Here is a 23,074-nt window from a genome sequence, read left to right as displayed (position 1 = left end):
AGACAAGTCTTCTCACTTGGTATATCTCAACATATGCATGAAATAACGAACCTGTGGAAATTTGACCTCAATTGGTCATCGAAGTTGCGAGATAAAAAACACCCACGTCACACGAAGTTGTGTGCTTTCAGATGCTTGATTTCGAGACCTCAAATTCTAAACTTGAGACCTTGAAATCAAAGTCATGGAAAATTACTTCTTTCTCGAAAACTACGTCACTTCAGAGGAAGCCGTTTCTCACAATATTTTATACTATCAACCTCTCCTCATTACTTATTACCAAGTAAGGTTTTATGTTTATAATTTGTTTTGAGTAATTACCGATATATAGTGTCCACTGCCTTTAAAACAATCAAACGGTTTCAAAAACCAGAGGTATACTTTCCTTTTAGAATGACCTCCATCTTAAAGCCATTATACACTTTCGGTAAACAGTATTGTCCAAGTCCCACACTTCGTGTATCACAACTTATATATAAAATAACATTCCTGCGGAAATTTAGGCTCAATCGGACATCGGAGTCGGGAGAAAATAACGGGAAAACTTACTCCTGTTTTCGCGCGTTTCGCCGTGTCATGACATGTGTTTATAACAAATCCGTAATTCTCGTTAACGAGAATTTATATTGTTTTACCGTTTTCTCAAAAAGTAAAGCATTTCATGGACTAATATTTCAAGAGAAGTCTTTCACCATTACCTTCTGTAAACCCTGTAAATTATTTGTAAATCTGTGAACTTTTTTTTTCTGTACCGAAAGGGTCCAATGGCTTTAAGCTGAACTTCGTAAAGAGGCAACGTAAACAACAATTGGAATACAATAATCATGCCGTTTTAAACATGGCCTTCAACATTTTAAATAATTATCGGTTGATAAATTATTGATACTCGTATACTTGTTTTTGTATAGCGCTTGATCACAACCAAACGGGCGTGTAAATGATCCACACAAAGCGCTCTGTATTAGTATTTTTTTTTATATGTTGATCTTTAGTATTGAAGTATAATGAGACCTATTCCTTTATATCACCATTTTTACTAGGTGCTGTGGTGTAATATGCTTGCGATAGGAGAAGAAGGAAATTATATAAGACTAAAGGCAGTGGACACTATTGGTAACTAGTCAAAATAATTATTATCATAAAACCTTACTTGGTAACGAGCAATGGGGAGAGGTTGATAGTATAAAATGGTGTGAGAATTGGCTCCCTCTGAAATGACGTAGTTTTCGAGAAAGAAGTAATTTTCCACGAATTTGATTTCGAGACCTCAAATTTAGAATTTTGAGGTCATACAATCAAGCATCCGAATGCACACAACTTCGTGCGACAAGGGTTGTTTTTTTCTCGCAACTCCGATGCCCAATTGAGCTCAAATTTTCACAGGTTTGTTATTTTATGCATGTGTTGGGATACACCAAGTGAGGAGACCGGTCTTAGACAATTACCAATAGTGTCCACTGTCTTTAAGTAAAGCTTCGCAGTAAAATAATTATTTATCTTTCAGAAAACAAAAACAAAGTACACTTACGATAGCAGATCAATGGTGAGCTTGTCCAGATAGTGAAGGCCCTATTCCTAACTGTTAGCAATGGTGTTTCAATGATCAATACGAACGCAGCACTAATTGGAGAGTAGACACTTAATACCAAAACACGTATTCCATCAACATAATAATAATAATATACAGTCGTGTCTCCTGCCATTAATCTGGATTCCAAACCAGGGACAAGTTCCACAGAGATGCGTAAGCATAATGCTTACCGACGAAGCACGGTTACCAGCCAAAATACCATGTAACATGTGCAAATTGCGACTGGTATCCTGTTCCTTTTTTTTTGCTTAGCGGGAAAATTGTTTAGTTGTTAGCTATGTTCTACTAAAGCAGTTTATGAAGTTGGGCCCTGCTGGGTTTATGCGGGTTGATAAATTGAACAATGGTATAAATTAGGTCGTTTAACTCCGTTCGTTATTATTTCAAAATTTTACGACGAACGGCAAAATCGACGGGCCTTCTTTAGGCCATATAGACTGCTCATTAAATATTTTGTCTGGTAAATTAATAATAATATCGTTCAGCATGACTGCTTTGCCAACGTGCGATATAAAAACCACTAACATGTTTGTAGCTCAAACGTATGCATTATAGAAAAAATGCCATTATGGTTGTTGTTATAATTATAGATACCGAAGAAAGAATCAAAATTAACGTCACAGCTAGGGTCATATAACTGATGTTATTGTCTTTGTGGAGAAAGGTGCAATTTATAATGGTGTCGATGGACGCTATATCGTGTATTGATTTATGTGTTATGTATAGTATATACATTTGTACCCTATTTACGAACAAGGTATGGGAGGGCACCTTTTTTGATGAAATTTTTTTAAATTTTATACTCAGCTTGCCTTAGCTTGTTTTATATTTTTTGTAATGTCCGAAGAATTAAATTAAAATAACTAAATAAATGTGGCAACACCCAGTGGTGCTAAATTCCTCGCAGAGCGCATGGGCGTGTCAATTAACCAGTGCGAAGGCTTGCCCGAACCATTAAGCTGACATGACAACATGACAACAATTCAAATTCCCCCTATAAATTAGGTGTTTATGATTTTCCTATTTTCCTAAAGGACACCGGTGTCCCAGGAACGTCCCCGCAGATTCTGTCGCCCATAAATGGGAAATTATTATCAGAAGTATAGTTGGTACATAGTTCACCATTATGGGGGAACCGAAACACCAGGGTGGGGGTGGAGGGGGGGGGGTTGGGGTTGGGGGCACACAGATCTTAACCAGGGGTACCGGTGTGGCAGGAGATTCTGTCGATCACACTCACCCTCTCCTGGTGACGGCATGCACCTCAGGTCACCCCAAGTGACCCGCTCCACAAGCAGGGCACTGGGGCCTGACCCGGGTGAGCCCCCGTCAAAGCTATTCGAACGTATCGGGGCAGACCGGGGATGATCCAAGGAAGCTAAACGAACGCACCCAATTTATGGGTGCGTTCGTTTAGCTTCCCTGGGTCGACCCCGGTGTTTGGCGGTTTTTTCCCCAGGACGAACGTGGGTAATTATCTGCACTCCCGTACGTTCGTCCTGGAAAAACAACCCCGCCACACACCGGGGTCGACCCGTGGGGGCTAAACGAACGCACCCAGTGTGAAATGAATGTAGGTCATAGTAGAATGTACACGCCGGCTGGTGACCGGTCTCTGGTGTTCTTCACGAGCCTCGAAGAGTAACGTCAGATGTTCAGGCTAATTTCACTGTTCCTGTTTGTAGAGATACAATCTCGATACCTTAGGAGTCAATGCATCAACCAAATTACGTAGGATGCTTATGCGTATATAACAGACCAGCAATCTCAACCTAACAGATAGCGATTTACACATAAGTGATAAGAAGCTATTATAAGTTAAGTGTCTTGCTCAAGGATACAGAGTGCATTGATTCTCAACCCGCACTTGTTTGCCTTGGTCTACAAAACAATAGAAAGTTGGTCACACTAGACTGAGGCCAAATCACCCACCTCGTAAACTAAAGGCAGTGGACACTGTTGGTAATTGTAAAAGACTAGCCTTCACAGTTAGTGTATCACAACATAATGCATAAAATAACAAACCTGTGAAAATTTGAGCTCAATCGGTCATCAAAGTTGCGAGGTAATAATAGAAGAAGAAAACACCCTTGTCACACGAAGTTGTGTGCGTTTAGATGGTTGATTTCGAAATCAAATTCGTGGAAAAATACTTCTTTCTCGAAAACTATGGCACTTCAGAGGGAGCCGTTTCTCACAATATTTTATACCATCAACCTCTCCCCATTACTCGTCACCAAGAAAGGTTTTATGCTAATAATTATTTTGAGTAATTACCAATAGTGTCCACTGCCTATAATGAATTGTGACATTGTTAGTTTTGAATATTTCAACCAATATTTGTTTGTGATAGGAGAAAGTGACATTCATGTTTAGATAAGCCCGAAGCATCAATGGTGACCTTTACTCGACCTGCACTCAACTGTCTAAGCCAACAAAACCTAAGAAACCCCCAATGAAAACTTTGAACTGTATTCAGATTGATTTAAAGGCAGTGGAAACTATTGGTAATTACTCAAACTAATTATTAGCACAAAATCTTAATATTGGTAACGAGTTATGGGGATTGGTTTATATAATAAAACATTGTGATAAACGGCTCCCTGAAAGGAAGTAGTTTTCGAGAGAAAAATAAGTAGTTTTCTACAAATTTTATTTTCAGACCCCAGGATTAGATTTTGAGGTCCTGAAAGCATCTGAAAGAACACAACTTCGTTTGACAATGGTATTTGTTCTTTCATAGTTATCTCACAACTTCGACGACCAACTAAGCTCAATTTCACAGGTTTGTTACTTTATGCATATAGGCCTATGTCGAGATACAAAAAGTGAGAAGACTGGTCTTTGACAATAACCAAAGGTGTCCAGTGTCTTTAAGTTGGGTTTTTCATGTTTGTGCAATAAAAAGGCAATCGTCTTGATCCTTGACGTAGACACCCATGCAAATTAGAGCCAACTGCTACATTTAGCAGTAGTACGGTGCCAAACCGCTCAATCTGCTCCTTGATCTTTTGCTGGGACGTGGTTGTCCTGACAACGCCATGCAACATCACGTAAAATCCATGTGACACGAGGTCTGTTTTGGGGCTAAGTAACGAAGCACTAATTTCCCAATATAACCTTTTCCGTTTGTTATTAAGTCAGCACAGTTTGCGCAACTTAGTCAGTGCAATCTTGCAATTTGACATTTCGAACCACAGGTCGTAACTTCAACACAAACTCTGAAGGAGACATCACAAATATTTCACAGTATTTATCGATTTATTGACCTATTTGTTTTTCACATAATGTAAAGGAATCTGTGCCTGACACAACATTCAAAACATCGTCATATTTGTAATAATAATACTAGTTTTTTCTATTTTCTTATTATTTTTGCGTAGGTAGGCTCTACCTGAACTAGTACCACCTTTTTATTTGCCGCAATTTGTCTACTTACTGATAATATTATGCATTTACAAAGGTCGTGTGTTCGATTCCCAACCGAGTAATATGCCTGTTATTTTTTTTTTCTTCACAAAACTCGGGTAAGTTCTGAGTATACAGTGCTAACACACATCAGCGTATACGGGTAAACCAAAATTCATATTCTTTATCCGTGCAAAATATTAATTTTAACATCTATTTTGAAGGATGTAATAATTTTTTTGTTTAACAAACCACTAGGAAAATTGCCTTGGTGAGTCGTTTCTTTTTGTTTGAACAAAGGCAAAATGAATGGAGCTGGACCCGAATCAACGACCCCGGGATTATTGTGCAGACGGTGCCACTCAGAATCCTAGGTTGCATTGTAAGCTTGGGTGTTATCCCAAGCTCCACGCACGGCGGGTAACAATTAAAATAATGGCTTCTGACTGGCAGCCTTGATAATGACTCAAAGCAAGACCGCCTGTTGAATAGCTCTGTTGGTAGAGCGCCAGTACGTTAATCCGAAGGGAGTTGGTCCAAGTTTAGATCCAGTAAACTGTCTTTGTTTAAACCTGAAACAACTTAAATAAGTTTGACATGTAATGTTTATTGCATCACAAAATAGCACTTATTGAACTACTGGTGTGTATTTTTTTCAGAACTGTTATTACTTATTGAAGTGACAAAGTAATTACAGTCCTGTTTAAACTTGCGCTTTTAACTGTCAGAGATTAAAGTATTATACTTTATTGTTTCAAAGAAAATAATAGGAATGGGACCAAAAAGTTATATTGCACAGTTATTCTTCCCTAGTCTTTGTTTTCTAATTAGTGTTATATTTAACGGTAAATTGAATTACAGATGTTATTCCATGACAATCCAGTGTCTTGGCTTACTTTCATAAAATATGGAAACTATACAAGATAGATTATTTCCATCTGAAACAATAACTTTGCACCACAAGGCTTACTATTTTCGTTATGCCATAATGGAGAAAGCACAAGACAGTGAATTTCAACTATTAATAATAGGTGTTCCCTCCCAAGGCTTGCGTAAGAATTGTATGACAAATGTTGAAATATATTTATAGTTATTGCAAACTAGGAATTTGAAATAAAAGTTCCTCTTAGAAAACAAAAGATGTACCGCACCTTTAACATTCAATAAAATGCATTTATGATACCCAAGTAGATGCTATGGCTGTTTGTTATGATGCTTATGTCCCCAGTACCGCTTGGTCTGTTATTCAACAACGACCAGATTTACGAAAAGATGCGGTTATCGCGAGGGCGAAGGCTACGGGGATTTGGTTGAGTAGCCCCCACGGTGTTTGAACAGTAATTTCAATTATGACGGGCTTTCCGGGATGTTTTTCCAGAATGTGACAGTTTGCTCTCAAGCTTGTCCTCGTGTTCCTTGCTGAAGAGTTGAAAATATATTTCCCACTGGTATTAATTGTGAGATCGTCATCATCGACCTAACTCTGCCATCTTTAGCCTGTAGAGAATAGGAAGGCGGTGAAACAGGAGGGGGAAGAAAAAAATGAAAGCAAAATTGTTTAAAGTTAAAAAAAGGTGTTATTCATGGAAAAGTATTTTTTCCCCCCGTAATAAACCAAATGAAAGCGCAACAAAAGCTGACTGGGCAAAATGTTAGACCACTCATAAAAAACACACACACACAATTTTACGGAAGGTGGTGGGGGAAAACGATGAGGAAGGAAACAAATATAACGAAACTATTTATAAAATTAAAGATACACAATGTGTTATTTAGGGAGGGGGGTACATCCCCAATCCCCAGTTACAATAGACACAATGGGGGTGAAATTAACACAACAGCACGAATATAAAATAACAGGAGGAAGCTGACTGGGCCAAAACGCTCTTCATATATATTTTTGTTTGTTTGTTTGTTTGTATGTTCACATTATTGGCTTTTTGTAATTGTCCAACCTCGGTTGGTAACAACTTGGGCTATGACAAATAAAAAGGTCTAAACAATATATACAGAATACTTTCAGACATGTTTTAATCTACTTGTTACAACAAGGCCCACATGACGTCATCTCATCGTAAATAATCTTTATTTTCCACTCACATATTTTCACGATATTCGAGACATTCAATACTATATGAATAATTTCCAGTGAATTCATTTTTCTATAGGGAGTTGTTTAAGTTCAATCAAATTTTCCAAAAAACAATCCCGTCCCTCGAGACAACCAATCAAGTGCCTCAGAAAACCTCTTTCCCTCCTTCTGTTGGGGTTGGTCTGAGAAGGTTTTTAGTTTCATTCCACTGTCTGGAGTCAACAAAGTCCCGTCTTGGTCATAACCAACAAAAATAAGCTGGACGGGCGTCCGTGTATAATCAGCACCTTATTCATATTTACTCAAAAAGACTGAGTGGGGATTCACTGGGGTATATGGATCAATTACATAGTCCCCTGGTGCCAGAAACAGTCAGCCGACTCTTTTTTGTTCTTCCTATGACTGGATATAAATTCTTATTACCTAATAAATAATTCCAAGACGGTCTCTCTTCCCCTTCCCCCTCCTTGTTTTTGACCGCAGTTTTCTTGGTTAGCTTCCACTCAAGAGCGTTTCAAACTTACTGGTCAAGAATAGAGTAATTGTCACGGGTGAGGGGCTAGTGTTTTTGCACCAGTATAGTCAATTCAATTTGGACTATCCCGTGGGAGAGGAGACCAAGATTGAATGCTGATATGACAATTTTTCTTTTCCAAACCATCATTAAGTGATTTAATATCGAGCTTTTCAGGAAAATAATTATATTGTGAGGTTATGGATTAAATAACAACAATTTGTTTTAATTTAACTTTGAAAGGGGTTATTTTATTTTGAAAAGGAGTGCATCACAAAATTTAAACTTACATTGGAGGTATTTCGTGAGCGAGAATTTAAACATATAAACATCTATAAACATCTTGATCTCAAAATGATCTCCGATTCCTTTACAGGTTAACGAATGAAATGAATAACCCCTTTCCCACAAGAAGAAATAAACAGTAACAAGATTTTTTATTTAAACTTAAAGGCAGTGGACACTATTGGTAATTACTAAAAATAATTATTAGCATAAAACCTCACTTGGTAACGAGTAATGGGGAGAGGTTGATAGTATAAATCATTGTGAGAAACGGCTCCCTCTGAAGTGACGTAGTTTTCGAGAAAGAAGTAATTTTCCACGAATTTGATTTCGAGACCTCAAGTTTAGAACTTGAGGTCTCGAAATCAACCATCTAAACGCACACAACTTCGTGTGACAAGGGTGTTTTTTTTTTTTCATTATTATCGCGCAACTTCGACGACCGATGGAGCTCAAGTTTTCACCGGTTTGTTATTTCATGCATATGTTGACATACACCAAGTGAGAAGACTGGTCTTTGACAATTACCAATAGTGTCCACTGTCTTTAAGTGCATAGGGCGAAATGGCTATGGTAACGTTTATGCTCACTTTTTGAAATAATTTATTTTCAGTTATGTTGCCTTCAAAGGTCATGTTATTTACTTTGTTATTATTATTATTATTTTTTTTAAGGCAGTGGACACTATTGGCAATTACTCAAAATAATTATTAGTATAAAACCTTACTTGGTGACGGGGAGAGGTTGAGTGTATAAAACATTGTGAGAAACGGCTCCCTCTGAAGTGACATATAGTTATCAAGAAAGAAGTAATTTTCCACGAATTTGATTTCGAGACCTCAGATTTAGAATTTGAGGTATCGAAATCAACCATCTAAACGCACACAACTTCGTGTGACAAGGGTGTTTTTTTCTTTCATTATTATCTCGCAACTTCGACGACCAATTGAGCTCAAATTTTCACATGTTTGTTATTTTATGCATATGTTGAGATACAGCAAGTGAGAAGACTGGTCTTGACAATAACCACTAGTGTCCAGTGTCTTTAAGGAGTACCCCGTGAAAAAAAACCATAATATTCCTTAGGGATATCTAAGTGCTCATTTCAACAGACCATCCTACGATAAAATTCAAGCAGAAAACAAAGGAAATAATGGTTGTTCGACTATGCCTCACTCACTAGAAAGTGGAGAGACACAACAACTAGCATCACACTGCAATCATAATTGCCGTAAAACACGACGTTACTTAATGTATTTATTTACTCTACATTTAAATGACTCCATGCCCTGGGTAGTAATGTCTGAAATATAGGCTGTTCCAGATCTTCACAGGAAGGAAAGCCTTTTGTAGTGAAGTGTTTTGTAAAAACCAATTGTGTATGCAAATGAACACCCTGAAGCGACTGCTTAAAGGCAAGTCTGTCCCTAGAAATACCTCTGAAAAATGGCGGTCGCTCATGAACGTACTTGAACTCCTTGGGGTTGTAACACGCTTGTAGTTTTGTTAACTTCCCACAAAAACAGACAAAGGCTGTCGATACGAAACACACTTTCCACTTATCTGCCGATAGAAAGAAACAAAAAACATGTCGAAACATCAGCAAATGAAAGGTTAAAGTAAAACACAATGTAGCTTCTGCAGCCCCCCCCCCCAAACAAAGAAATAAAATCAAATCTAGTATTGAAGAATAGGCAGACACGCGCGATCTAGCCGTAACTGTAGCCGAAGTCGCCGTTTCGGACACGGCCTAAGACTCCCGGAAAAGAAGAAGATGTAAACCGGAACTCGTTACTAGCAATGGTAAACATAGAAAATAGTACAATGTTACTTGAACCACCTTTTTAACATCATAATCAAACAAATTATTAATTGAACGTTTGGGATAAACAGACACGACATTACTAAATGACTCCCGTATTTTCGAAAGAAACCATTAAAAACTCTGCCACCTTTTGAACTGAAATTTTCACATTATGTGCTGTGAATAAAACAAAAAACCGAGCGGTTCAAATAACTTAATGTATACTTTGTGCCTGTAAATTACTTTGAACTAAAGGCCGCAAGCAGAGTTGTTAAAGTTGAAGGTTTAGGTGTAAAAAGGTGTAATGGAAAAAAGTACATAACTCAAAGTACACAACCAAGGGGTTGACTATAATTCACATTACGGGCAGGTACTAAAATATCCTGGCAGACCTGTTACTTCTAGAGAGAATGAACGTTTTCATTACATTTTCTGTCAGCGAAACATTATAGTTCAAACATGGATCAAATCAAATTCGTGGAAAATTACTTCTCGAAAACTACGTCACTTCAGAGGGAGCTGTTTCTCTCAATGTTTTATACTATGAACCTCTCCCCATTACTCGTACTCAAGTAAGGTTTTATGATAATATTTATTTTGAGTAATGACTAATAGTGTCTACTGCCTTTAATGTATACTTTGTGTATTTAAATTACTTTGATATAAAGGCAATAAGCCGAGTTGAAAGTGGGCGTAAGAAGGATGTAGTGGAAAAAGTACATAAACTCAAAGTACACAACCGTGCGTCGACTATAAATTATAATACACCCGTCTATACGGTCAGGTACTAAAACATTCTGGCAGAGCTATTACTTCTAGAGAGAATGAACGTTTTCATTACATTTTGTGTCAGCGACATTATAGCTCAACATTATAGCTCAAACATGGATCAACAGAAATTCTCAGCCAGATTATTAACGTTGACACTTCATTCAAATGAAAAGTAGCCTCAAATTGAAATGCTTCACTCTTCCCATAAACTACCCGTTCTAATCTCAACATCGCCCAGTGTGATTTTCAGCGACTTTCGCTTCGACCTACTCGTAATCACTGATGCTTACGGTGTTTAGTATTTAAATCCCCATGGATTGAGTGGGAAGGTATTGCTAAGGCGAGGCAATGACCCCCCCCCCACCCCTCAAATCGCTGAGGGAGTCTCACACCTATGAGATTTCATTCCCTCCTATGTTGTGTGTTACATTATCTATTAATTAAGGTATCAAGTCGTATGACAATGTGCCGTAGGCGACTGCCAGAAAAGAGAGAGAGGAAAATGTGTGAAGTTGAGTTTTTAATGCGATTCAAACATTCATGACTTCTGTTGGAACCGTGGTTTTCAAATGATCTGGCTCGAGGTCTTGTCGTGTCGTTGGAATCTTTATTGAACGTCACAGTTTTTGTTTTATAATTGTTCAACCTTCCAGAAAGGCTCTGCTAAGCTTTGAACTTCTAACTAGTGCGCATTTAAAAGCCATAGGACACTTGCGGAACAGAATATTATTGCACGAAATGCTTTACTTACAAAAAAAAAAAAAAAATCAATTCTCGATATCGAGTTTTACGGATTTATTTTAAACACATGTCATGACACGGCGAAACTTGCGGAAACAAGGGTGGGGTTTCCCGTAATTTTCTCTGACTCCGATGACTGATTGAGCCTAAATTTTCACTTGGACAATACTGTTTACCGAAAGTGTCCAATGACTTTAACTTCTCACTTGAAATTAATTACATTGCCTCACAATACAACCGCCCATGGCTTATGGGTTTATCTATAATGTGAAACATTCCTGTCATTTCTTATTGCATGGAGTCTATTGATGTTTCAACGTGTATAAGGTCCTGCATTATTGTGTACACTTGAATTACCGAATGTAGTTATTCAGAACCTTAGGCCGTGTCCGAAACGATGACTTCGGCTACAGCTACGTCTAGATCAGCGCGTCTACCAGTGTTGAAGAATAGCAGACGCGCGCAATCTAGCCGTAGCTGTAGCCGAAGTCGCCGTTTCGGACACGGCCTTAGATGCAACTGTTGCACCATTAATGTTATACTTTTCAATTATCATGTACATGTACGAGGCCTGTTCAGCAGGCGTTCCTAGAGAGAATTACTGTAAATAAATAACTTGGTTGGGCAACAAACAACATGCCAGAACTGGGCTCGGTGAAGACGTTACATGGGCTGTGATGTTGGAGCGCCCTAGGTGGGTTCCTATTAGGAGCAATGTACCGCGAGTGCTCTCTTAAGTTTAAAATCGTTAATGGGGCCGGACCAGTTTATTTGGGCTATCAGCTCACACTTGCTAATCAGGTTCATGGATGCAATACCAGATAATTCCAATGTCTTCCTCTACTGCATACTGAATCCCTGGTGAACAGTCCTTTCATTTCTTTGGAGCATGTATGAAGTACCCTCAATCCAATTATTAAAATACGATGACGAAACCAAATTTTATATCGGTGTCCAATTTTCATAATTATATGACTTCTTGATTGGTATCAAATAATAAGCCAAAAGCCTAATTTGAATGTTACCACTTAATTAATGATGTCATTACCTGCAGTATTTGGGGGAAATGCAATAATTATTTCGTACTTAAAGGAACGTTACAGAATTCGTAAGAAACAAACATCGTGAAGATCACAGATTTACATAAAACTTACACGGTCTAATGATGATGATAGTTGAACACATCCCTTGAAACATTTCTGTCTGAAAATGTCATATTTGATGAGAAATAAATAATCTAACTTCGCGTTTGGAGTTTATCGTTCAGTGAGCGTTTTATTTAAAAAAAATTTGGATCGATACAATGCAAAATTTGTAATCGGTTTTTTACTATTCTCTAGTGACCCAGATGGCCTATCGATCTCAAACATCTACAGGTTTGTCAGTTTACGTAAATGGTGGATTACATAAAGTGCTTACATTATCAGCAACGGTTTTGTTAGCCAAATCCAATTTTGTAATGTTCCTTTAATAACATTATGGCAGGCAACAACTCTCAAGAAGCTGATCAACAAACCGATGATCAATCTCAAAGCATTCTACCACAACACTAGCCAGGACTATCAAACATCGAACCGACCCATATACAAACTTTGCAATTGAGTATAAATTAATAGCCTCAATCCAATTATCAAAATACGACCACGATACTAAATTTAATCATAGAGTCAGGACAGGGGATTGCGCAAATCCATAGAATGCGCTACACGAGAATCTATTGGCATCAGAAGTCATGCGCAATCTTAGAACGTCAGTATTTCACTTTCAGCTAAAAACAAATTAATATATTGTTGTTTTGAGGAATCATAGAGAAACCATAGATACATTTTGTTTTAAACATTTTACCTTCTACATCAGGACCAGGACATGTAGTAGGGCGGCAGCGGGGGCAGAACCAATCCTCCTCGGGCACTGTTTCTTTCGTTAACCCGGCGCATTCGTAATGCCACCATTCAACGGCGCAGTTTTCGCCGTCACAGCCAATCATTTCTTTGGTCATTGGACCACCGCACACGCAATGATAAAGCCCTTCATCTTCAATCTCGGAACCCGAAGCTACACTTTCGTTGTTCTCTTGTACATTTTCATCGTCAGAGAAGTCGCTAAAATCACTAAAATCGTAATCTTCGAAGCCACTGTACACAAAGTCTTCCTTACCGTACGCTGCCATTTTGGTTGGTGGGGACGCGGTGTCGCAATGCACTCTGGGAATTTTCACACCGCTCAGCGGCAGGAAATGCGCTCCGGGCTTGTTTATTCAGACAGCGTACTAACTTAGACCCGAACCGGTCTAACTTTTACGAGCAGCGGGGGGTTGTCGTAAAAATAAAAACCCATTGCGTTCAGACAGCACAGAGTTAAACCCGATCCGATTTATCTTCGGTTTTAAGAGGTCAAAGTAGACGCGACCCCGTTGCTCTAACATCCGGTTTTATTCATCAGATTCACGCACCGAGTATGCCGAGATCCCCATGTCCTGGATGATCAGACAGGGCATAATTATTGGATACAAATAGCTCAATCGAACGCGGTAACAGTTTTACCGTTGGGAGGATATGGGCACTTAAAACAAACATGAACACGACTCGAAATTATTTTTTTAAACAAACAAAATACTGATACAAACCGCCGAGAAAACTCACCAAAATATTGTCCATATTCCATGAAACAGAACACGTTTCATTTTTGTGTTTTGTTTTATACCACTGTTTCCAATTTAATAAATACTTTTAGTTTGTACTTCAATCGATTGGAAGTTGCGATCTCTCAAAAGCTGGTGCCGCGATTTTTATTCCGATTCGTTCATAAACACAACTACACACGTGCAAGTTACGTAAATACATGTACTTTGCAGTATTTTCCCAACTTCCCAACAACGTGGTGATATTGCTGGCGTAGGGAATTTCCCCTACACACAGCCTCGCGCCCACTGCAGTTCATTCTCCTAGATTGAAAGTACAGCACGCTAGTAACGGTGACGGCAATAGAAAGGCACATCCACGGGATCGGTGATGATAACTATGGGATATCAGAGAGTGATCACTATGGGATGGCAGCGCTGTACATGTGAGAAGCATTACAAAATATGCTTCTTCGCTGCGCTCGTAGTATACGCATGGAAAACAGTTTCAATTTATTGTAGGACACTCAACAAAAAAAGCTTGGAAAATAACATTTTGTTTCAGAATTTAATAAATCTCGGGCGTGGGCCTGTGTTAAACTGCATACACCGATCGAGAGGGTTTCGCCAACTCGGTAAGCGGCAAGAAAGTAATATAAATACTCGGTGCTTTTCAGCATCAGAGGCAACAGAAACCGTATACAAGCACTCCGGGTCCCGGGCGTGTGCATTGAACCACACAATGGGTCGTCCGTTGTGAGTTAAAACCGGATGTCATTCTGTCCACACGCAGTGTTAAAAGATAAACCCGAACCGGTTTAGACTTAGACCGCCTCGCTGGACGGTTTAAGTTTTGGGGTTTAAACCCGATCCGGTCTAACTTTATTTGCGTTCACACGCACAAAAGTTGAACCCGAACCGGTCTAAGTGGACTTAGACCAACTTTAGTACGGCGTGTGAACGACCTCTCTATGATTTAATGTTGGTGTCCTGTAGTCATAAACATTTTATGGCGTTTTAAAATGATCAGATCAACGAATCGACTAGTACTTGGGCGATTAATCTCAAAGCCTTCTACCATACACTGCAAAAACGTTGGTCAAATCATTGTTGGGCAAAGTAACTTGAACAATTATTGGTCGATAATTGCCCAACAAAACAAATAATTGGTCTTGTTGGGCAAACATTTTGTTTGCCCATTCTTTGTTTAAAAAGCGGAACAAAAGTTGGGCAAGTGTTGGGAAAATATTTCGTAATCTGAATTCATCATAACTGTTGGTTACACTTTTGCTTATTTAATGGGCAACTTTTTGGTAATTTTAATTAATCTCGATTGTTGGTTAAAGTTATGCACATTAGTTGGTCAAAATCGTCCGATCATGCGCACTACGATTAAAGAGTTGCCAAAAAGTTGGGCTTTAAACAGTACAACAAAGATATTTTCCAACATGGCGAGTGGAAGAGTGGCTGTGACGAGCGGGGTTGTCCAGTGGATATAGATCCAATTTGAAGGTGAGTTTTTAACTAAATATGAAGTTGTGTTTTCTATTCAGTCGTACATAGTCGTGACAATTGCAGAGCGAGCAACACATTGACACTACTGTGATAGTTTCAGTTTTATCATGCCATTATGTGCAACGCCGGTTGTGCCATGTATGCGTGGTTGTTGTGTTGCTTTGTGTATGAAATACATGCATGGAACTATCACTGCATTGCTTGCGCTGCAACTGTCACGACTGTGTACAACAACTGAACAGGAAACAAACTGTATTTAGTTAAAAACTAACCTTCCAAAGCATCTACAAACCACTGAGCACCCTCACGATTTTGAGAGAGATGCCAAGGTCACAACTCACCACCGTTTGCCATCGTGGAAAATATATTTTATATGCCTGGTTGTATGACGTATCACAGGAGAAACTGTAAATCAAAGGGTTAAATACATTCACCATTTATTGGATAACACCGAAAAAGGTTAAACACTTTAACTAGATCATGAATAAAATCACCGCCCAATAAGTGGGTAATTGATAATTATTAAATACCCAGAAAATGGGTAAACAAAAAATTACCCAACTGTTGGTTACCAAAATATACCCAACTATTGATGATGAAATATTACCCAATTATTTGGCAATCAGAGCGCCCAACTTTGATGGGTAAAACTTTGCCCAAAAGTTGGAGGAGTTCACTATTCGCCCTTAAATGGGTAAAAAGTTGGGCATTTTTTTACCCAATTTTTTTACAGTGTAGCATCAGCCTAGATGATTCAACCTCGAACCAACCCATATATAACCTCTGCAACCAAGTACACCCAAAAATGATTATGCGCATCTCCAATCGTCTTCCTCCCTCCAAACACCTTTTATGTGTGAATAATTTCTCCAGTTCTGTATTTTTCTTGCAATCTTGACTTAGAAAAAAAAATCAAAAGCTTTTGTAACCGTCAAGTAGAGGTCTTTGCTAACCCAATAAATACACCAGACCTCCGTATACGAGACCGCGGTGAACTGTTATGAAGTCACGTTCCGGGCAAATCAAAATCGGATATACAAGTAGATTCATCCTTTCAGAAAATGGCAGCTGGAGCCCCCCCCCCCCCCCTTCCCGGGTGTTGACAAATCGTCGACTTCACAAAGAGTTAGGACTCGTCTTATCTCGAGTGGATTAATCTTAAGGTCTGCATGCCACAGTGCAGGGTTGGGACTCGTCCTAAGTCCCATGATTGGTCTTAAGTTAGGAAGAGTTTTGTGAAATAGACGGCAGTATTCTTATTAGTTTATTTATCTCCACAAGCTCAATTATTACACGTGAACAAAATATAAAAAATACATGAAGAAGGCTATCCTGATGAGGAAAATGTACAGTTCCCGCATGTAATGATCAAAGAGTTATAACATGATGACCATAATTAAAGTCCTTAATGGCAGTGGACACTATTGATAATTCCTCAAAATAATTATTGTCATAAAACCTTTCTTGATTATGAGTAATGGGGAGAGGTTGATAGTGTAAAACATTGTGAGTAACGGCTCCCTCTGAGGTGACGTAGTTTTCGAGAAAGAGGTAATTTTCCACGAATATGATTTCGAGACCTCATAAATTTAGAATTTGAGGTCTCGAAATCAAGCATCTGAAAACACACAACTTCGCGTGACAAGGGTGTTTTAATATCTTTCTCATTTTAATATAACAGTACTTGACAAATAAAAGTTATCGGACAGGCTAAGAATTACAAATAAATAATGATTAATACGGGAAAATAGTTGTAATAAAATAAAACTAGCAACAAAATTAAAATACATTGCTCAAAAATCGACCATGCGAGACACTATACAACAAAAGAAGCAATAATAAACGAGAATACTGATAGAAATATTTTTATTCACATGTATACATTTAAAACGACACCTATTCCGAGATGGTATGGTCGGGAGGCATCTAACCAGATAGTATCAATGGATAGTTAGGTCTGTGCGTGGGTGTATAATGTGAAAAAGCGCTAATCAGGATTAAGGATGTAAGCATGGTTATCATCCAATAAGAGTATGGATGGTGGAGCAGAATACATTCCCAACTTTATATGAAGCAATAAGTTACGGTTAAGTGCCTTGCTTATTGGCACGAACTTCATGACCGGGATTCGAACGCACACTCTGCTAAGTGTAAATTAATGAACTAAAAAGTGGCATTAACAAACAAATATTAACGAAGACTGAAGAGAAGATTAACTTATTTTATACAAATAAAAATGAAGGAAAATAAACGAAGAATCATTAAAAAATGTCACAATGAAAAAGGGAACGTGCCAAGTAACTATTATTACAAACAGGAAAAAAAATCATAGCTTTTTTTTTTTTTACCATACACCGATGTGTATCAGCAATAAGTGTACTCAATAAGTATACTCAATAAGACACTGCTCTATAATTCCAATAAGACACTGCTCTAGAATTCCAAGGCCATGTGTTGGAATCTCGCCCGAGTAATATGCCTGTGATTTTTTTTTCTCACAGAACTCGGGTAAGTACTGAGTACACATGCTGACACACATCGGTGTAATAATATGGTTAAAAACCAAAATGAAAATAAATATCTAAATACAATAATAGGCATCGGGGGAAATATAAGAACCTACCTGTTTCTATAAACCAAAATTAAACTTCTTTATCCCCGATGAAAAGTTAACATCTATGATTTTTATTTCGGTTTGTAGTAAACGTTACTTGTAACTTTCCCTTTTTCATTGTGGTATTTTTCAATGATGCTTCGTTTATTTCATTGTATTCTACCGTTTTTTCTTGTATGTTTAATGATTATGTATTGTGATATTTGGAAATAAAAAACAAACAAACAAAACAAACAAACCTGCATCTTGTGAGAGTCTCGCAGCGAGAGATCGTCCATCTCTTGCAATACTATCTGTGAGTTCATCACAGCAGATGGCGTGTATTAAAATAGATGCCATCAGAAATAACATGACAACAGTCCGTGTGAGCCTCATAGTGGTTGTCGAAATGCTAGAAAAAAGGAACAACCGTTATAACATATTATTATAAGTAACATTAAAAACGTCGTGGGTTCGAATCCCAACCGAGTAATATGCCTAAGACTGTTTTCAAAGAGCTTGGGTAAATACTGATTATACAGTGCTAACACAAAATAGGTGTGTTAAAAAAACCCATAAAAAACCCAATATAACACATACTTTGGTTTTACCCTCACACTGGTGTTTATGTTAGCACTGTATACTTTACTTTCCCTAGTTATGTGAAACAAACTTACATGCTAAAAGGCAGTGGACAATATTAGTAATTTCTAAAAATATTTATTAGCATAAAACCTTACGTGGTAACGAGTAATGGGGAGAGGTTGGTAGTATAAAACATTGTGAGAAACGGCTCCCTCTGGAGTGGAGTATAGTTTTCGAGAAAGAAGTAATTTTCCACGAATTTGATTTCGAGACCTCAAGTTTAGAATTTGAGGTCTCGAAATCAATCATCTGAAAGCACACAACTTCGTGTGACGAGTGTTTTTTTTTCTTTCATAGTTGTCTCGCAACTCCGACGACCAATCGAGCTCAAATGTTTACAGGTTTGTTATTTTATGCATATGTTGAGATACAGCAAGTGAGAAGACTGGTCTTTGACATTTACCAATAGTGTCCACTGGCTTTAACCGGTTTCATAAAATTGGGCCCAGAAACACTGGAGAAAAATAATTTGACTTCTACAATAATGAGCATTTACCCGTGTGAGCTGGACCGTCAGGCCAACGAACGGCACATAAGTTTTGGAAAAAAATAATTAAACATGCACTCAAGTTAGTTCAAGAAGCACGTATATCCACTTCGTAACGCGTGCAAAGGATTTTCTAATCCGTACACTTTACTAACTCATGCAAACGATGCTTCGGGCTGGAGACGTTGAAAATGCTCGGACTGAATACTAATTGCTTTGTAATAATTATATTAATCGCGGTGTGTGAATGACATTAAAGTAAGTTTGATATTGGATATTGGACATTAACATACGTTTGTACAGCGAAATATCAATGTTGCTTTTTCAATATTGGACATTGGACATTAACATACGTTTGTACAACGAAATATCAATGTTGCTTTTTCAATATTGGACATTGGACATTCACATAGGTTTTACAGCGAATATCAATGTTACTTTTGCGGTATTTGACATTTGACATTCACATTGTTTGTGCACAGTGAATGTCTACCTCGTACATCGCTATTGCATATTTTTTATGGCCTAACACAATAGTTGTGTTTTCGTCACTTTTTCTGTAATTTTGTAAAATATTTGTTCAGAGAACTTTATTTGTATGTTTTATTGTGCACGCTCGTGTGTGAACAAGTTTTTAAATTATTCTTGATAAAGGGCTGCAATAGTCGAAACTACATTCTCGAAAATTATATAGGCATACCACTCGTTCAATTGCTCAGTTTGGCACGTGACCGCGAATTCAATTTGTTGTTTTATGAATAAATAATTTCAAACAAAGTAGGTTAATCTTTAAGCCGTCCAATCGGTACTAGAGGCAATAGTAAAGCATCTTAAGAATCAGTTGTTACTTTGCCTCAAAACCGGATAGATTAAGGAATTAATGGAAATAATATGTATTTCGATGTAAAAACAAGGCAGTGGACACTATTGGTAATTGCTCAAAATAACTATCATCATAAAACTTGTCTTGATTACGAGTAATGGGGAGAGGTTGATAGTATAAAACATTGCGAGAAACAGCTCCCTCTGAAGTGACGTAGTTTTCGAGAAAGAAGTAATTTTCCACGAATTTGATTTCGAGACCTCAAGTTTAGAATTTGAGGTCTCGAAATCAAGCTTCAGAAAGCACACAACTTTGAGTGAAAATGGTGTTTTTTCATTCATTATTATCTCGCAACTTCGACGACCGATTGAGCTCCAATTTTCACAGGTTTGTTATTTCATGCATATGCTGAGATACGCCAACTGTGAAGACTAGTCTTTGACAATTACCATTAGTGTCCAGTGTCTAAGCGTTTCATAAGCAAGCAATAACGCTGAAATTGTAAATTAATGTCATACTTCGTTAATAGTATACCGCGTTTGGCAGTATTGGAGCAAGATTGTTTAAAGCGAAGTTGGGCAGATATTGGGTTTAAAAAAAGGGTGGAAATGAGAAAGTTACTGTTTTTCATCAGAAAGAAGGGGGACAAACAAACAATTTTTATTATTTATTTTTTTTTATTTTTTAGAACCCGATATTTAGTCCGAACAAAAGTGAGATTTATATCATGATTGGACTACGCACCATAATTTATATGAACCTCTTTTTTCTTAGCTACGGTCATTATCGTTATGGATGGTATACATTATGTCAGATTTATGTGCTGGACGCTAAGTGAAAAATAACTCAAGAACGTCCACATAAATTATTCTGATTCGGTTTTGAACAATACCAATACGTGACTTTTGCATTAAGCAGTTAGCAACAACAAAACCTATTCTTTACTATCGTTAAAGCGGAAATCAACCCCATTCGTTTTTGTCCAAATGTTTAATGTGTTGAAAAGTATATACCATTGGTCAACGTTACACAATAGTATATTATCTGTCAAGGACACATGTTATTCTCCTTATGAAATATAGTGATAAAGCAACTATTATTTGTGTACATACATTCACCGCGTTTAAATTAAAGGAAATCCAAGTTTAATTTGATAATAATTAGTTCTTTCTATCCCTCCAAGCTAGATTGTAAGTTTTAAGCTTTGTTATTGCTGTAACTTTCCCAAGGTATGATTTCGTTCCGTTTTGGGAACAAAACTAAATCATACAATCAACACAGTACTGTTGATTGGTGTTTGTAATTATAATTGATCGAGCTTGTTTTGCCTAATCAAAATTACCACCAACACAATTCAATTAATCGGCGTTGCTTATGACTACAAGATAATCGAAACCAGAGTATTCCGTCCTTAATAATTTTAAGAGCAATTTCGAACTTACTTTTGTTGAAAATATTTGTGTGGTCCGGTCTACTTTCCCAAGACGTCCGTGCCGCTGTTAGTGAGCGTCCCGTTGATTGTGAAGTACCACGGCTACAGAGACCTGTTGAGACTGCATGTGTTCCAGAAACTAGACTCTCCGAAAGATTTTGTTTTTCATTTGCCTTTTTCGAGAATGGAATATTTATGAGCTTCGATGCAACCGGCCAAAAGTCACCGATTTGGGTTATTTATGAAGCTCTCATAATTTATCTCTAGTTTGTAATGGGTTTAGAGGTAGCTGTACCCTGTGTCCTTTTTAATGAAAATGTTTGGTAGTTTCATTTCGGAAGTGGTAATGAATCAGTTGTATTAAGGACAATGTACGTAAATTTAAAATATATGGAGGAAATAAATTATATAGTTCTTCAAACCCGAAAGGGTTTCTTTGGAGTAGTAAGGTATGGAGCTGGCTACAAAACAATCTGAGGTGTATGTGTAAAGAAGGTGGTTACTTCCGAAAGTATTTCATTGGATTTGATATTAATAAAATAAATAAGTGTTTTGAAAGAAGCATTTTATCAGTCTGGGTACAAATGTAAACCAGGCCTACACTTAAAACAATGGCGCATTTTCGAAACGAAGACACGAACTTCCCCGTAAACCTTTCGCAGTTTATTTTCATAATTATTTAAACTTACAAGATTGTTTTTTTTGTTTGTGTTTTAAATATTGTTCTAATTTTTATTTTTAGTTTTATATTTAACATTCCATTATGTTTTGCATCCGTTAGTTATTGGCTTAATAATAAAACTGCTATTTTGTCTACTCTATTAGATCCATACTTTTTTATTTATATATTTTTTTAAATTAAATTAGGCAAATCAAGTTATCAACTTTGTTTGTTTGTTTGTTTGTTTTTTGTTTCCAAATATCACAATAAATAATCATAAAACATAAAAGAAGAAAGGGTAATACGAGGAGGGCACCTGCCAGGAAAAGACCCAAGCTTATTATACAGAGCAGGGACCCTTTAAAATATAAATTAATTGGTTTTACTTTATAACAATAACAATGTTAATTGATAAAATGAAAGTAAAGTGAAATGTATAATGCATACAGCAAACATAGCACAAAACAACGTTTTTACAATTTGTTTGTTATGCAACCTTAAGTACATATTGAGAGTTGATAATAAAAAAAATTAACAGAACATAATTACTTTGGAAATTAACAACCAGGGCGGGTGAACAACGCACTTAGATAGAAAACACCATTAACATCCTATCAACCTTCCAACCACACCCCTCGGGGTTGCGTCCAAAAGCTGTTTTGCTTAATTTGTTTGTATAAAATAATATCCACTTAAATGATTTTTTTTTTTTTTTAATAATTTGTAACACCGTTATTAGTATTAATTTTGGTTCTCTTTGTTTTGGTGGGACAACATCTATGGTGTCAATTTTAATATCTCATTTTTTTTTTATTTTTTTTTTTATACAGTTTATAGCTATTCAAAGCAAATTTCCTTTTATTTTACTTAAAAACAGATTCGTGAATATCTGCCACAAAACATTGTGTCATAATGAGCTAAAATAAACAATAAATACTTAAAAATCCTGTCCTAACTCGTTCGAAAACTTCGACTTCTGAGTTTTACATACGTCACACCCCTCTATCGACCAACCCACTTAACCATACACTCCTGTTTTAAACTTTAAAAAGAGACAATTATAATGTGAACATAATTATGCCACATAACATT

The 23,074-nt window shown here is 37.2% G+C and overlaps 1 protein-coding gene across 1 annotated transcript; it reads right to left on the bottom strand.

Moving 5' to 3' along the window:
- Positions 1-4,855: 4,855 nt before the first annotated feature.
- LOC139951520 (uncharacterized) lies at positions 4,856-21,451 on the bottom strand. The gene is made up of 4 exons (XM_071950451.1): positions 21,332-21,451; positions 18,195-18,346; positions 9,328-9,453; positions 4,856-6,496 (listed from the first exon to the last, which is right to left on the bottom strand). The coding sequence occupies exons 2-4, from the start codon at positions 18,328-18,330 to the stop codon at positions 6,492-6,494; spliced, it is 267 nt and encodes an 88-aa protein (XP_071806552.1). The 5' UTR covers positions 18,331-18,346; positions 21,332-21,451; the 3' UTR covers positions 4,856-6,491.
- Between the last annotated feature and the right edge of the window lie 1,623 nt (positions 21,452-23,074).

Source organism: Asterias amurensis, chromosome 19 (genome assembly GCF_032118995.1).
Source record: "Asterias amurensis chromosome 19, ASM3211899v1".
NCBI lineage: Eukaryota > Metazoa > Echinodermata > Asteroidea > Forcipulatida > Asteriidae > Asterias > Asterias amurensis.
This window is presented reverse-complemented; position numbering and strand designations above follow the sequence as displayed.

What these genes read in the sequence shown, in the direction of transcription:
- LOC139951520 (XM_071950451.1), bottom strand. Translation starts at nt 18,330, where the DNA reads ATGAGGCTCACACGGACTGTTGTCATGTTATTTCTGATGGCATCTATT. An exon ending in GAGACTCTCACAAGATGCAG is followed by an intron (nt 9,454 to 18,194) that starts GTTTGTTTGTTT and finishes TTCTATCGGCAG; the next exon opens with ATAAGTGGAAAGTGTGTTTC.